Consider the following 14,574-nt stretch of genomic DNA (forward strand, 5'->3'; position numbering starts at 1 on the left):
GTAAACAAACTAAGACTTTACTTTATCAAAAAATCCATTCACTTACTTTGCTGCGACAAGTTAATCCTTCTAGTGATGTACAAAAAAAATTAAATGAGGCCAAACGTGAACTTAATACGTTCCTTTTTACACAGAGTGAACGCACTTTTTGATAAAATCTCAGAGGATTTACGAGTAATTTCTCTGGTAAACTCCTCGCATGGCAGGCAAAAGAGCAAGTTGCCGCAAAATTAATCCACTCTTTAAAGTGCCCTGTCACTCAAGTACAAGTATCACAGGCGGATGCTATTGGCACTATCATGTTGTCCCATTACAAACAAATTTACAGTCAACAGCAAAAAATAGATCATTCTAGGCTCTCACATTTTTTATCCAGATATAATATGACCTCTTTATCTCGGGTAGATAGTGATTCAATGAGGCGTTTATTTTCTAAATCAGAACTGGAATTAGTGGTTAAGAATTTACCAATTGGTAAAGCTTGTGGCCCGGACGGCCTTCCAGCTGAATTTTTTAAGAGTTTCTTTAGTGCTTTTTCTGATCTATTACTACAATTATTTAATTACATGTTAATGGGTGGTCAAGTTTCGGATTCTTTTGGGGAGGGGACAGTTGTCAGTTTTCCTAAAAAGTTAAAGATTCAAAAGACCCTAACTCATACAGGCCTATCACATTACTTAATACTGATTATAAGATCCTCACTAAATTACTATCAATACGTTTTAATTCTATTGCAACGGATCTTATTCATTTAGATCAGAATGGTTTTGTGGCAGGCAGGCAGTTAGTTACCAATACCCATTTTCTCACGGAGGCGTTTGATTATTTTCAGGTAAAAAAAATCCTGGCTTTAATTTTATTATTAGACGCAGAGAAAGCTTTTGATTTAGTGGTGTGGACAACTTTATTTGCTATTTTAAAACATTTCGGAATCCCTTCACAAATTATTAGTTTAATTCAAAATGTATGCACCGGTGCCAGAGCCAATATAATTATTAATTCTGTTATGGTGGGCACAGTGTCAGTCCAACGAGGCACCAGGCAGGGCTGCCCCTTATCCCCTATTCTTTTTGCTTTTTTTTATTGAACCGTTAGCCACAGCAATTCGTGAATCTGTAAATATCCCTCCACCGATTGTATCTATGGCAAAAATTTAACTTTATGCCGATGATATTATGTTGATAATTAAGACGGATATCCAATCCCCGACTGCTGCTTTACAGCTTTTTGAAGAATTCGAGGCCTTGGGAGGTTACCGAATTAATAAAAAAATAAGACTGAAATATTAGTGTGTGGCGGGGGGGAGGTGGATTTACATGATGATTTAGTTGGCTGCATTAATTCAAGACCGAAACGGTATTTAGGGGTTATGTTTTCCACTTTGATTTCTGATTTAGTTAAGTTGAATTTTGATCCAGAAAATCATGTTCTTACTATGAATACCTTGAAAAGTATAAATAAGTTGAATTTTAGTCTTCTTCGAGGATCTAATTGGAGGAGAATGTTTTTTTTTCAGTAAATGGCTCCTTTATCGTACTCCTGCCGTTATCTCTAAAATGTATGTGAATGCTAGTGCCATCTGTTTCAGATGTCAGCAATATACTTCTGCTAATTGGTCTCACACTATAGCTCACTGTGTTAAAATTGTGCCTTTTTGGAATGAGATTTTCGAATATTTACAAAAGTATTGTGGGATTCAGATTGTTTACAACGTTAAATTAATACTCTATGGATATGATTCTGATCTTGGATTGTTAGAACAAATGGTTAAACTATTATTTATTGTGATGGCAGTAGCAATGTCCCTGGTGCTCCAGAATTGGAAATTAATACAAGCTCCTTCGTTTAATACCTGGCTTCAGAAAATGAGAAATGTTAGAATAAGTGAATTTCGTTATGCACAGCGAATTGGTGTGACAAGGAAATTTGACAAAATTTGGAAATTGTATTTTGAGTAATATTAGACATTGTATTCTGTAAACTATGATTTTATAACTCTTTGGTTGCCAATATATCTATTTTCTTTCTATAAACTGAAATTATGATACAAGAACTTCAATAATAAAAATTAAAAAAAAATAATAATTATATGTGCCTAGCTAGTGATGGTTTTTCATGTAATCTTAGCCTAGATTACGTCGTGAAATAGTACAGGCTTAAATTCCAACTGCTGCACACCACTGTAGGAGGCTGGCTTAGTACATGGTGCACACTACAAGGAGGTTACTTGCACCAATCCAGGCAACCCTTATGCTGATTTTAGTGGTCTTTGATAATCTTAGAAAGCTCTAAAAGTGGTATCTGTGGAGAACAGCCTTTAGGCTTCTCTTGGAGGAGTGTAAAGCAGCTTGTTTTACCAACTTTAATCTGTAGTGTAATTTAGATGAAAAGAAACTACACAGTGTTTAGCAAAAATAAGTCTATTTATTGCAACACAATATAGGTGTGATATAGGGAGGTATTTCTTCTCCCTGGGGATATCCAACACACATAAATACTTCAAAAGCAAGCAGGTAAGAAACATAAAATACTGGGGTCTCAAGGGGGAGACCAAATCATATATTAAGAGTGGAATGCGAACTGCAACGGAGGACGGGACATGGACCAAAAGACCCAGAGGAGCCGGGGGCAGAAGGAGCCACCCCTGGTAAGTAACAAGGAATCCCAAGGAGGCTGAGTGCAGAGTGGAAACACCGCCACATGCCCAATAGAACTCAATGGAGAAGTTGCGGTTGCAGTTTTAGAGAAGGACCCTTACTAGAGGACCCTGAAGAAACCCTTTGGAAGGCAGAAGGCTTGAGAGTCACTCCACCCGTGGATGCCCCAGGAACCAGGTTACCAACATCAGGGAAACTGGGTGAATTGACATTGGAACCCGCTGTTGACAGCAAGGGGAGACTTTGAAGAAGATGCCTCTGGAGAAGTCTGCGACGGAGTCCAGTGGAATCCAAAGATGGATTCTGGAGGTGAAGAACCTGCAAGCAGAGAGGACAGTGTCTGTGCCATATGCCACTAAGTGGTGACCAGCAGGTATGGAGATAGAATGACCACCAATGTTGGGGAGTTCTAAAGAGTCGATGGTGACCTGGTCGCTGCAGCTGTGAGGACCAAGCAATGCTGAGGAAGACCAGGAGCCATGCACGAGCTGTACCACATCTGAACGGTGACTAGGTGGTCTGTGTCCGGCAGGAGCCCCAACAACTCTTGGTAGCCGCAACAGGCAAAAAAGGAGCAATGTTGGGACCATCAAGGTTCAAAGAACTCCTCAATAGCAGGAGAGTCAGAGCAGGACCCAAGCAAGCGGGGGAGCCCACTGAAGCAAAAGAAGACCCTCCAGAGGACCCACAGGCTGAAGGAGGGTCGCAAGAGGACCTCGAGCAGCTCACTGAAGATGGAGGCTCACGGTGCAGAGGATGCAGCGAGGACGCTGATCTTGGAGGGAAGAGGTGCTGGGGGCTGGAGCTTCTTGTAGCCTGAAAATCTCTGGAGTGCAAGTCTTGGTAACGGCAAGTGGGCTCAGCTCACAGGGGTTTATTCACAGCTGTTTAGATGAGGGATACTGTGCTCAAAATTGCAAAGAGGACAGGTCCGGCATCGAGGGAGTTGCAGAACTGCCTGCTGTGTTGCTGAGTCTCACGAAGTCCATAGGACAACAGGAGCAGCAGACAATTCTGCTACGTTGAGGGGCCCCCAGATGCTGGGAAGTGACTCCATCACTCCAAGGGAGCTTTCTACGGGGTCCTTGATGCCTACAGATCTGAGGAACCTGGATGAAGCACAGAAACAGTCGAAGAAGACTTGAACAGCGAGAACAGGAGCAGTAGAAATCTTTGTTGGTGCAGTCTCGATTACAGATGAAGTCCAAGTGTCCAAACAAGTGATGAGCAACAGTTTCAGCGTTGAGTGTTGTCCTACGCAGAATCTAGGGTCCCACCCACAGGTAAGCCCTAAGTACCCTAATGAACTGGTTGGAACAACTCTGGGACCCTTCCAGAGGAGGGGCTGGACAGAGTATTGGATACTCCCATGTCTTTTTTCCAGTTTTGCGTCACAGGGAGAACCAAGGGTTCCTGAACTGGCTCAAACTAGAGTATGCGAGGAAGGGAACACATGTACCGTTCAAAGCAGCCTGGTGGCGCTGACAAGCGCCTCACCCCAATACACGAAGTCCTGTCTGGGAGGTGACCAAAATCTGAAGCACTAAGTTTAACTGCATCTAAGACTCTGGTTAACCTACATGTAACAGCCTCATTTTGCTGGACAGAAACTCTTAAGTTCTAGGATTATCTAGCACTCCAAAGGAAAATTCCCTAGTGGAAGCTAACTTTCTCCCATTGCCAAACCAAGAAGAATGAGATCTGGTGGTAAAATTTACACGTGTCCTGGCTGAGCTGCATTGCTTAGTAAACATGATATTGCCTAAATCTACCTTCTTCCAGGGCCTTATGGCAGAGGTCCATAAAAGACACTGGCGTAACCAAAAGTGAGGGGGCCTCCCTGCACGGTACTTGGGGGGGGGGGGGGCACCGCGCTCAATCAGGAGCTCTCAGGCCAGAGTGCAGTGCCGAGGAGGCCCCTTGGAGCTAGCGGCCCCCCCCTCCCCCTCCCACCACCTCCCCCCACCGCGTGGGCTGCGGGGGCCTGTGTTACGCCCCTGATAAGAGTCTTACAAAGATGCAGACAGTGTGCACCGTCTTGAATCAGACTTTGCCTAAGACAAATCTTCCAGCTCCTTGGGTCTGGGAGGGTTGTGAATGCCTTATTTTCTAAAATGAGGCTGCACGGCTAATATTCATGTGGTATTGGTCTCATGCCGAATCGTAAAAACAATGGTGGCACCTTGACCACATGCTGGCGGGTCATTCCCCATGGGAACTACAGTAGCTCAAGAAAAGCAACATGGATATTTATACCATAGACTCATTGGGGATGTTTGACACGGAGGGTATGAGGTGACATAGGGATAACAAATAATTCAATGGCTATCCTAGTCCATTTACTCACTTATTTGGCAATCCAGGCTTTTTGCCCAGTGTTGAATAGGCAAACATTCCAGTAACTGACACCATTTTTTTTTCTGTAAAGGAAAAGTTAAAACCTTTGAACAAATAGAACCTGAGTTCGCTCTGCCTGAGACTGATCACTTCAAATGCACATAAATTAAACAATGGGCACACAAAGCCCAGTTTAACAAGCTGATACACTCCTGCCATTTAAACAAGTCCTGTAGAGCGCACTCGTACAGATCACCCCGTATTCTCAACAAATGTCTCTTCAGAAAATGAATTGGACCCTGACGTTCAGTTGTTCTTCCAAGCTGTGTAGGGAAAACGAATTGGACATTAAGGCCTAGATGTAGGTAATTTTATTTTAGCACTTCCTAAATACCGAATTTTACCGATTCGGTATTTAAGAAGTGGTAAAATAGAGAGGGGGGGGGGGGGGGGGGGGGATGTAGGTATTACAGAATAGGTAAATACCGAATCGTTAAGATTCGGTATTTACCGATTCTGTAAATACCGATTCGGTAATGACCATTGATTCCTATGGGCATTGAAGCCCATAGGAATCAATGGGCATTGCCGAATCGGTATTTACCGATTCGGTAAATACCGATTCCAGCAAGGGTGCAGGGGGTGTCACTTTGACACCCTCTAGCACCCCAAATACAGGCATGTGTGTCACATTACACATGTGTGCATGCACAGAGATGCATGCACACCTGAATTCGGTATTTTACCACACAACAGGATTGTGTGGTAAAATACCGACTCTTAAGGGCCTGTGGCACTCTTAGGAGTGTCACCCACATATGGATTTACCGATTCGGTAAATATACCGATTCGGTACTTTACAGAATCGGTATATTTACCAAATCGGTAAAATTACCGATTCTTAAAATAACATGCCCCTACATATGAAAACCCTAATACCGGTCGGAAACGGACGAAATCGGCCGTTTCCGACCGGTATTAGGGCTCCTACATCTGGCCCCTAAGCCCTCTAAGGAAGACTATTGTATGTCAATCAATCCGTAGTATATTGGGTCGCCGTACTCCACCGGCGCAGTCGGACTGGTACCGCAAACTTTGACACATGCTAGGCGCGGATTTTGCACCCAAAGGGCCCTGTGCTGAACTTTTTCACCCAAGATGCTAAACCTTTGACCTGCATCAGGATGCTGAGGGTGTTGCAGAAACTTTATAATGAACATCACATAGTATGATCCTAAGCTGTATGTACCAAAGAGAAGGGAGGGTGGGAAGCGGTTTGAAAAATATGCTTATATCTGTTTTAATACTTCTTAAAGAGAAATGAAAATGTTTTGGTTCATAAAAAATGGTATCATGCTCTTACGACCAACATCTGTGTCTCAGTGCCATATCGAACCTTAATTCCTGTTTCTTCGTAGCTACTGATGTGCGGCCTCGGGGATGTTGATGTGAATGACTGGCGACAACACACCATTTACAAGAACGGCTATTGTCCGAATCATCCTGTCATTCAATGGTACTGGAAGGTAACTATTCACCTGCATTTATCTAGTGGTCTTGATTTCCAGCACGATAGTGAAAGATTTTGTCTGTTGATATGCAACAAAAAGATGTAAGGGTTTTAGCAATTTTGACAGTCGTACCGATTAGTAAGTAGTGCAGGATACCTGAATTCTAACGTGATGAACCTGCCTAGAAAACAGATACACCAGAATTTGTGAAGAGTTATGAAAATAAAGTAATGTAAAAGTGTTTTTATCAAAATGTGTTTTTTTAAGGGTGGGCGTAGTTCGCGAACTTCACGTAGCACTACGCAAGCTGCGTAGTAGCATGTTCGCACTGTGCAAGATGCGTTTTCAATGATTGCACAGTGCGGACAAGCATCCGGCACTGTGCAATCATTGAAAATGGCATCTTGCACAGTGCGAGCTGTAGTTTACTGCTGCTCGAGTAGATTTTTACTAGAGCAGCAGCTTTCTCAATGCGAACTGGTAGTTTCTCATTGCGAGCGGTCACGAGCATGCGCAACCACTCGCAATGAGAAACCTGACCTCCCCATGTTGAGAATCTCGCTGGGATGTCATTTTGTTTGCTCGCGGTCGCGAACATGACGTTGAGGACCGCGAACAAGCAAAAAATGACCACTGCACTGCGCTAAGCTGCACTACGCGTGTTCGCACTGTGCTACGTGCAGCTCGCGTAGTGCGAAGTTGCGCAAACTTCGCAAACTACGCGAGCGTAGCGTAGTGCTTCGCCCAGGGTTAGTTTTTATTAAGACAGCTTTTGTTCCTAACTTATAAGGGCGGATGTCATCAAATAAAATATGTGAAATATTTGAATGTACGATTTACCTGCTCATCAGTCCTGTTTTCGTAGGAGACATATTGCTGCTTCTGAGAATTTGAACGACCGGTGATTAGAGGTCAAAATGTTCACAAACAGCTGCACATAAGACTGACTTCTGAAACTGCAAATTTAAGTTCCAGTGCCAAAAGGCCTGACAATGCAGTTTCTCCCCCATAGCAAGCATTTCACAAGGTTCTTTCTTACACTGATTAAAACTGCACTTCAGTAATTGTCTACTTAAAATCTTTTTTCAGGCAGGAAATTGTAAATTTGTCTTTCCATAGATGACCTTGAAAAAGATGTTTATGGCATTGATGGAAGTGATACTATTATGTATTAAGACAGAATTGGTTCTACAGGTATCAAGCTGCTTTCTGCCATTTGATGTATCGATTTAAGACTAGTGCTATTTTTTCTTCTACCAAAGATAGTTTTCATGTTTTCTACCTCGGTTGCTGTAGTTCTGGTATTTTGTTTTACATGCTAAGGTTAAAGCTAGCAAAGGCCTTATAATTCACTTTACTGACATCCTTGCTTTCATTTTCTGTCTTCATCAGTAGAGTGTTTATTGCTTTTTGATGTAAAGAGGTCTGATGTGGGGTTTTGAATTAATGATAGTTTAACATATTGTTTGTAGGAAAAGTTTACGTCTCATCTGTTTTTGGCAACACTGACTGGGTCATGCCTTGATACTCGACTACTGGACAGCCGATCAGAAATGTAATGTCTTTCCCATGTTGTTCTCCCCTCACCCCAATGACAAATGTATTTATAAATACTCTGAAAGACAGTGTTTGACAATGGCCCATCACTTCACATACATAAGTCCCATACACAAAGAAGGATTCATATTGAAAAAACATATTTGTGAATAATTTCATAGCCTTTGAGGGCAATTCACATTGCAATAAATTAGTTCTGCCGAATAACAAGAAAAAAAGAAAGCCGAACAAATGATTTATAAAGGGCCAAGCATTGTATTAATTAGTGAAAGTTCTTGCCAGTTCTGTTATGCTCTAGCGCCAAAACTAATAGTTATGGAGGCTGCAGACCCCCCTTACACTCCAGCATCATCAAAGAAATAGCCAATAAGGGTCACTCATTTAGTTTATTAAGTGGTGTGCCTACAGCACATTCATTTCCACTTTCATAGTGACATCCAGTGCTTAATTTGAGCCAGTAGTTGCAGATGGGGTTGACCAGCACACATTTTTGGGGACTGCGACTTATTGTTCTGTTATCAGACTTTGGCCCAATACATGAAAAAGAGACTGGTAGAACCAAGCGTAAATGAGAAAAGCGGACAAACCATAACAAAGGGAGAAAGCAGGGATGAAAAAGAACCTGTACAAGTGAGTGTTAGGGTGGAGAAAAGTGGCATGAGGTTGAATAAAGACCAGACACTCCTTACATTCTGCAGCTCAGGCAGTGGGCTTCTGAGAAAAAATGTTGGACCCCAGCATATACTTTACCAATTAAGCGCTGGTGCTAGCACCTTAGTCCTAGGCTTTCATGCCGCTGTTGTGGGTGCAGAGGTGCACGCCAAGCCCACTCTGAAGGGGAAAAAAAATGTTGGTTTCATATGAATCACTTTTTGGACTAGCTCTATTTGATTCAATCATAGGTAGCATTGCTGGAATACTATACATTCCTGTTTGCAAACAACATTGCAAATTACCTTTGGTTTCAAACGCCAACATTAGTGGAAAATATAGTGATGTAAAAATGCAAATGTTGGCCAAAAGTCAAATGTCAATTTTGAGTGCATAGGTAGGGAGGCAGTATCTTGAAAGTTAACAAACAAGGGAATGACTTGCAAGGATGAAAGCTTATGGTGGCTGATGATCTAGAAGCTGCTAAACCATTTCTTTATATGTTGAGAGGTTTTTGCCTCGATCCCTATTAATATTTGGTATAACAGATCAGCATTGCATCATATAACAATAAAAGTAAAATATAAATTGAGCTTATTATGGTTACCCTAAGTAAAAGAGCTATGTAGGGCCTACAACAGTACAGAAACGAACACATTTAGGGCTAGATGTAGGTAAATCATATTTACCAATTCATAAATAGCAAATTTTACTGATTCGGTATTTATGAATCGGTAAATAAGATGTACGTAAAAATTCTGTAACTTTTACCGAATCAGTAGAATTCGTTATTTACCGATTGGGTAATTACCGAATCGGTATTTACCATTGATTCCTATGGGTCTTGAAGCCCATAGGAATCAATAGCAAATACCGATTCGGTAATTACCGAATCGGTAAAAATACAGAATTGCCAAGGGGGACAGGGTGTCACTTTGACACCCTGTTACACCCCTGTTTCTGGCTTGTGTGCCATGTGGCACACATACATGCCCTAAGGGCATGTATGTGTGTCACATAGCACAGGTGTACATGCACAGATGTGCATGTACGCGGCAAATCGTTATTTACCACCCAATGGTATTAGGTGGTAAATAACGAATTCTAAAGGCCCTGTAGCACTGTTTAAAGTGCTACCTATATAAGAAATTACAGATTCGGTAATTTTACCGATCGGTAATTTTACTGATTCGGTAAATTTACCGAATCTGTATGTTTTTGCTACCCCTACATACCAATGTCCAAATACCGGTCGGAAACGGCCGAAAATCGGTATTTTTGGCTGTTTCCGACCGGTATTTGGACACCTACCAAATGCCCCAGTTATGAAACGCATTTGGTGTACATACAACAGTTGAGTCATTAATTGTATCACATAAACGACGAACCTGTTTAAGTATAGTTTTATGCAGTTTAATACCATTATTTATTGTCACATTAAATTGCCCTTACTATAGTAATTGTCTAAAATCATACATTTTCCTCAGACCTGTCCTTATGCTATTATACATTGCAAAGACTTGAAAAATGTGTCCACATCCTTAAGTCAGTCTGTTACTTTACCATTCTGTGTGTGAATGTTGTTTCGTTGTACTGCCTAAGACACATCACATCAGTCTTAATCCTCATATCGAGATAGGGGTTTTTAAAACATTCTCCTCTGCAAAGGCTGGCAGAGACTTGTAAGTGTACTCGCTAAACTCATCCCAAATGTGAAACCTGTCCTTTGCTAGAACAAGCTGGCTCTCAGGGTAAGCAATAGCTACTGCCTTGGATTAAGCCTCCCTAAACCAAAAGAGAGCTGGCCTGACATCCCCAGTGGGACGCCTGGCCTGTGCCTGGCACACTTTTCCAGGAGTGCTACTAGGAATGCTAGTAAAATCCAAAACAAACATACAAGTACTTTCAGTCGGAGATCTAAATCCCTGCAACCCATTTTTTTACAGTTTGTTGGCGAATTGGGCCGTTAGTGTTCACCCTGCTTAGAGCCAACAAGCGGTGCTAGGAGCCTGTTACTTTTTTGGTTCCCTTCACCCATGACTGCTCGTACAAGATCACTGAGAACTTTATCCATTTTTTTAAAGTAAGATAACATATACAGATACCAAGTAAGATTAATTAACAGCTTAGACGTGTGCTACCTCGCTGGGAGATTCTTGCATTTACAGTAACAGATCATATTTTTATGTTCCTATTTACCATTTAACACTGGTGCACAAGTGTATTTTTATTTTACAATCGGTTTTAAATAGGTATATAAAATATCCTGATAAGTTGTCTGTAGACACTTGGATTAAAAATGTATTATTAGTGTTGTAATTATCTAATTAATGTTAATCATTACATTTGTATTACTAGTTTTATCATTACTTTTTCTGTTGTCATCCTCATCAGAATAATTGTGGTTCAGTAGTACAAAAATACCTTTTACAGTACAATTGTTATAGTCTTCTCATGCAAGTGTCTTTTCTTTATTGCCGCTATAGTAGTCTTCCTTTTTGCATTGGTTTGTGCACTTGTGGATTTTCACTGACAAAAAACTTCTCCATGTAACAATTATTAGGTACAAATTAATTCTGTAGTCCTATTTTGTGCATGATGAATGTATATGTGTTGCATCTGTGTAGTGTCTGAATGTGATGCTTCCAGCATTATATAGGAAGTACTGACACTGTATCTGTCTTCAGGCTGTCCTACTGATGGATGCAGAGAAGCGTATCCGGTTGCTGCAGTTTGTCACTGGGACTTCACGGGTGCCTATGAATGGATTTGCTGAACTTTATGGTAAGTAAAGAAATGATTGAAATCTAATGTATTTCTGTATCTATGGCATGGAATCCTTATGCTGTAGTAGCACTTGATGAGCTGTCACTCTTACAGTAAGGTATATTTATTTGTACAATGCATCTGTTTCCCCAGTTAAAGACACTTATATTTTGTCAATGCAGGTTCAAATGGCCCTCAGTTGTTTACAATTGAGCTATGGGGAAGTCCGGAGAAATTGCCCAGAGCTCATACCTGGTAAGAAGAATAGTACTTATGTGAGAATATTACATATGTGATTTGTACTCTTTTCAGAGTTAATTTGTCCTGAAGGTCCTCCTTGTACATTTGGAATGTAAATATGTTTTCAGAGTGAGCTGGAGTTTTGAGTTCTGATTTATATCTCCTGTTGCTGTACTGTGTAATTCAAGAATGGTATGGCCCTTGAAGACAGATAATTTTGATTGAAAAATGTGTGTCAGAGGGATTGGGTGTTCTACCTTTAGGCATTCAAGGGGAGTTAAATATAAGTATTCTAAACTTTTTTTCAATGCATTTGTGGTCCTTCTATGAAATGCGATGCAGATTACCAATGAAATGTGCACCCCGTCCGCTTTTTTGAAGTGTGATTTTGATGCTAGCAATCAATGGGCGTATGAGTATAATGCATGATTTATAAGTCATAAAAGTAAACATATTTGTAAGACAGAAATGGTTTCTTGTTAGAACTGTCTTGTCACATGACTACTGCTAACATCATCTATAAACTAATCAGTTGTTCTACTGGACAGATGAATTCCATAATCCTCTTTAAAATGCAGAGAAGAATTGTTTCATCTTTATGTCAGTTGTTTTATAAAGGTTGGGAAATGACTAGTACAGCAAATCAGTCCTCCTCTTTAAGGTTCAGAAGGCCATCCAGACCTTTGGATAACTTACCTTTGAGCTGTTAATGGGTGAGAACCGCAAAGATATTTTTTCCTGAGACATGCTTTCAGAGACTCCTAGTTTCTATGATTTGCCCAAGTGAAAGTTTTAAATGAAAATTAAATATCCAGATTTAAATATTCTTTTAGACGGCATCTCATCCAATGGCTGAGCACAACTTAAAATGTTTCAAGACAAATGTGTAGAAATGCAAATACTAATACTTTTGAATCATGTGCAAATTCGATTCTATTGGTCTCGCTTAAAATTCTGCATTTTCCAAGCTTGAATTTTTATAAAACTTACATGTTTGAGAAATGTTGATTATTGAGTTGTGTAAAAATTGTTCCAGCTTAAAATCATGTCAAAGGAATTAGAAAGGTTGAAATGATTTCCAATGTCATCAGTAAGTTTAACTTTTAATGTGCTCCAGTAATCCTGTAGTATCCAATTTTTACCTTTTGTCATTTTGCATAAATCTTCACTCTTCACTATCTTTATTCCTTTAAGCAACCCATATTTTTCATGTTCACCTTTTCTTTTCATCATTTTTTATACCTCTTCATCCCGCAGCTCTTCCTTTGTGAGCTATTATATCTTTTTTTCCCCATAATAGGCAAAGCACTCCATTGTACACTTGCCAGATTCCCAAATTTTGGAAAAATATGAATAAACCATGGTAGAGACCGGTTATTAATATTTTTGATACATTTTATTTTTACTTTCTCATATTCTTTACTTAAAATGTTTGGTTTAATTTAAATGCATTCAAGAATGTGGAGTGGGAACTTGTACATTTAACCCTAAGTTTAGATCATATTTGCAGCAATTAGCAGCTTGTTAGCTAATGGTCAGTCAATGTGGAATAAGTGTTGCTTTCTTGGACTTTGCTTGAAAATTCATCAACAAATCTTTTCTTCGGTCTCTTTGTTTTCTGATAAAAGAATCAAGTATTGTGAATTTAACCAACCACAGACTTAACACAGTTTCCAGAGATCTGTGAAACCTAAACCTTTTGGTCCGCAGTTTAAATAGACTTGGGTAGTGGACCAAACCTCTGATTGAGATTTCTTGCCACAGATTGCTTACCTTAGAATATTCCCTAGACATGAGACTGGACCCAGAAATTCTTGAGCAGTACCTCTAAGCCCTGGTTGGTGGCGCCGATCGATTCAGCATCTTATGCGTCAAATGCACCAAATGTGACTTTTGCAGTGCCTATATAGACGCCACCCCAGCGCAGTGACATTTCTGACTTTTCTTTCCATGCCATCAATGCAGATCTGCAAGAGCTACCTCAGTCACTTTTTGACTGATTTTTTCGACCTTTATTTGAGCAATTTGATCCCAGTGTGCCTTAGCGATGTCCCCTAAGAAACTTGTGGGGTTTAAACCCTGTGGAGCCTGCCAAAGGCAGATGTCTGACAGACCCCACCTGGTTTGTTTATGGTACGTGGAGCCAGACCGCGACTCCATTGTCTGCTCTGACTGTTGTGCGATGAATCCCAAACCGGCCCAGGTCTGGTCTAGTCTCTCCTCCTAGTGTGGCTATGGAGAAAGGGGGTTCATTTGCATTGGTGATGCAGAGGGCAGCTGTGGTACTGGACCTTACTCTGCTGTCGGTGAACGGTCCAGGCCAATGTGTTGACGGAGGTGCTTCAACCCTGGGTATCTCACATGGAACCTCTCCTCCCCTTCAATGAACCCCTCTCTGATGTCCTGCCTGGGCCAACCCAAGCCCAGGAGATCCTGTACACAAGATGATCAACCATCACCACTGCTTGCTCCTGGGGTATCCTCTTTACTCACCCAGCACTGGCTTTGCAGTCCTCAGTATCTAAGGTTAATCCTGGTGCGTTTCTTACCACACCACCGGATAGGGATTCCAAGATATTAGGCACCTTTTGTAAGATGATTTTCTCTTCTGCTACCCTTACACTGCGGCCCGTGAACACAGCGTGCCTCTTGGGCCAGTGTACCCACACAGTGTGGGACTTGGTTATGTAAGTGCTTCCGATAGACTCGGAGGAGTCCTGAGACATACTAACCCAGGCTACTGCTGATGGCAGGGATGCAGCAAAGTTCTTGATACTGTTTGGGCTGTGTACAACAGACTTGCTGGGTAGAGTGATTGCTTTTTCGGTGGCTCTTTGCTGAAACACCTGGCATCC

General features: G+C 41.2%; 1 protein-coding gene across 28 annotated transcripts in view; it reads left to right on the forward strand.

The window, feature by feature from the left end:
- NEDD4L (NEDD4 like E3 ubiquitin protein ligase) overlaps positions 1–14,574 on the forward strand; it is a 1,724,212-nt gene that overhangs the window by 1,678,713 nt on the left and 30,925 nt on the right. For all 28 annotated transcript variants that reach the window (XM_086960462.1, XM_086960464.1, XM_086960467.1 and 25 more), the window contains 3 exons: positions 6,413–6,520; positions 11,401–11,497; positions 11,662–11,734. In XM_086960462.1, the coding sequence (XP_086816588.1) occupies positions 6,413–6,520; positions 11,401–11,497; positions 11,662–11,734 (278 nt within the window). The remainder of the gene's footprint in view (positions 1–6,412; positions 6,521–11,400; positions 11,498–11,661; positions 11,735–14,574) is intronic.

Source organism: Lissotriton vulgaris, chromosome 3_1 (genome assembly GCF_964263255.1).
Source record: "Lissotriton vulgaris chromosome 3_1, aLisVul1.2, whole genome shotgun sequence".
Taxonomy (NCBI): Eukaryota; Metazoa; Chordata; class Amphibia; order Caudata; family Salamandridae; genus Lissotriton; species Lissotriton vulgaris.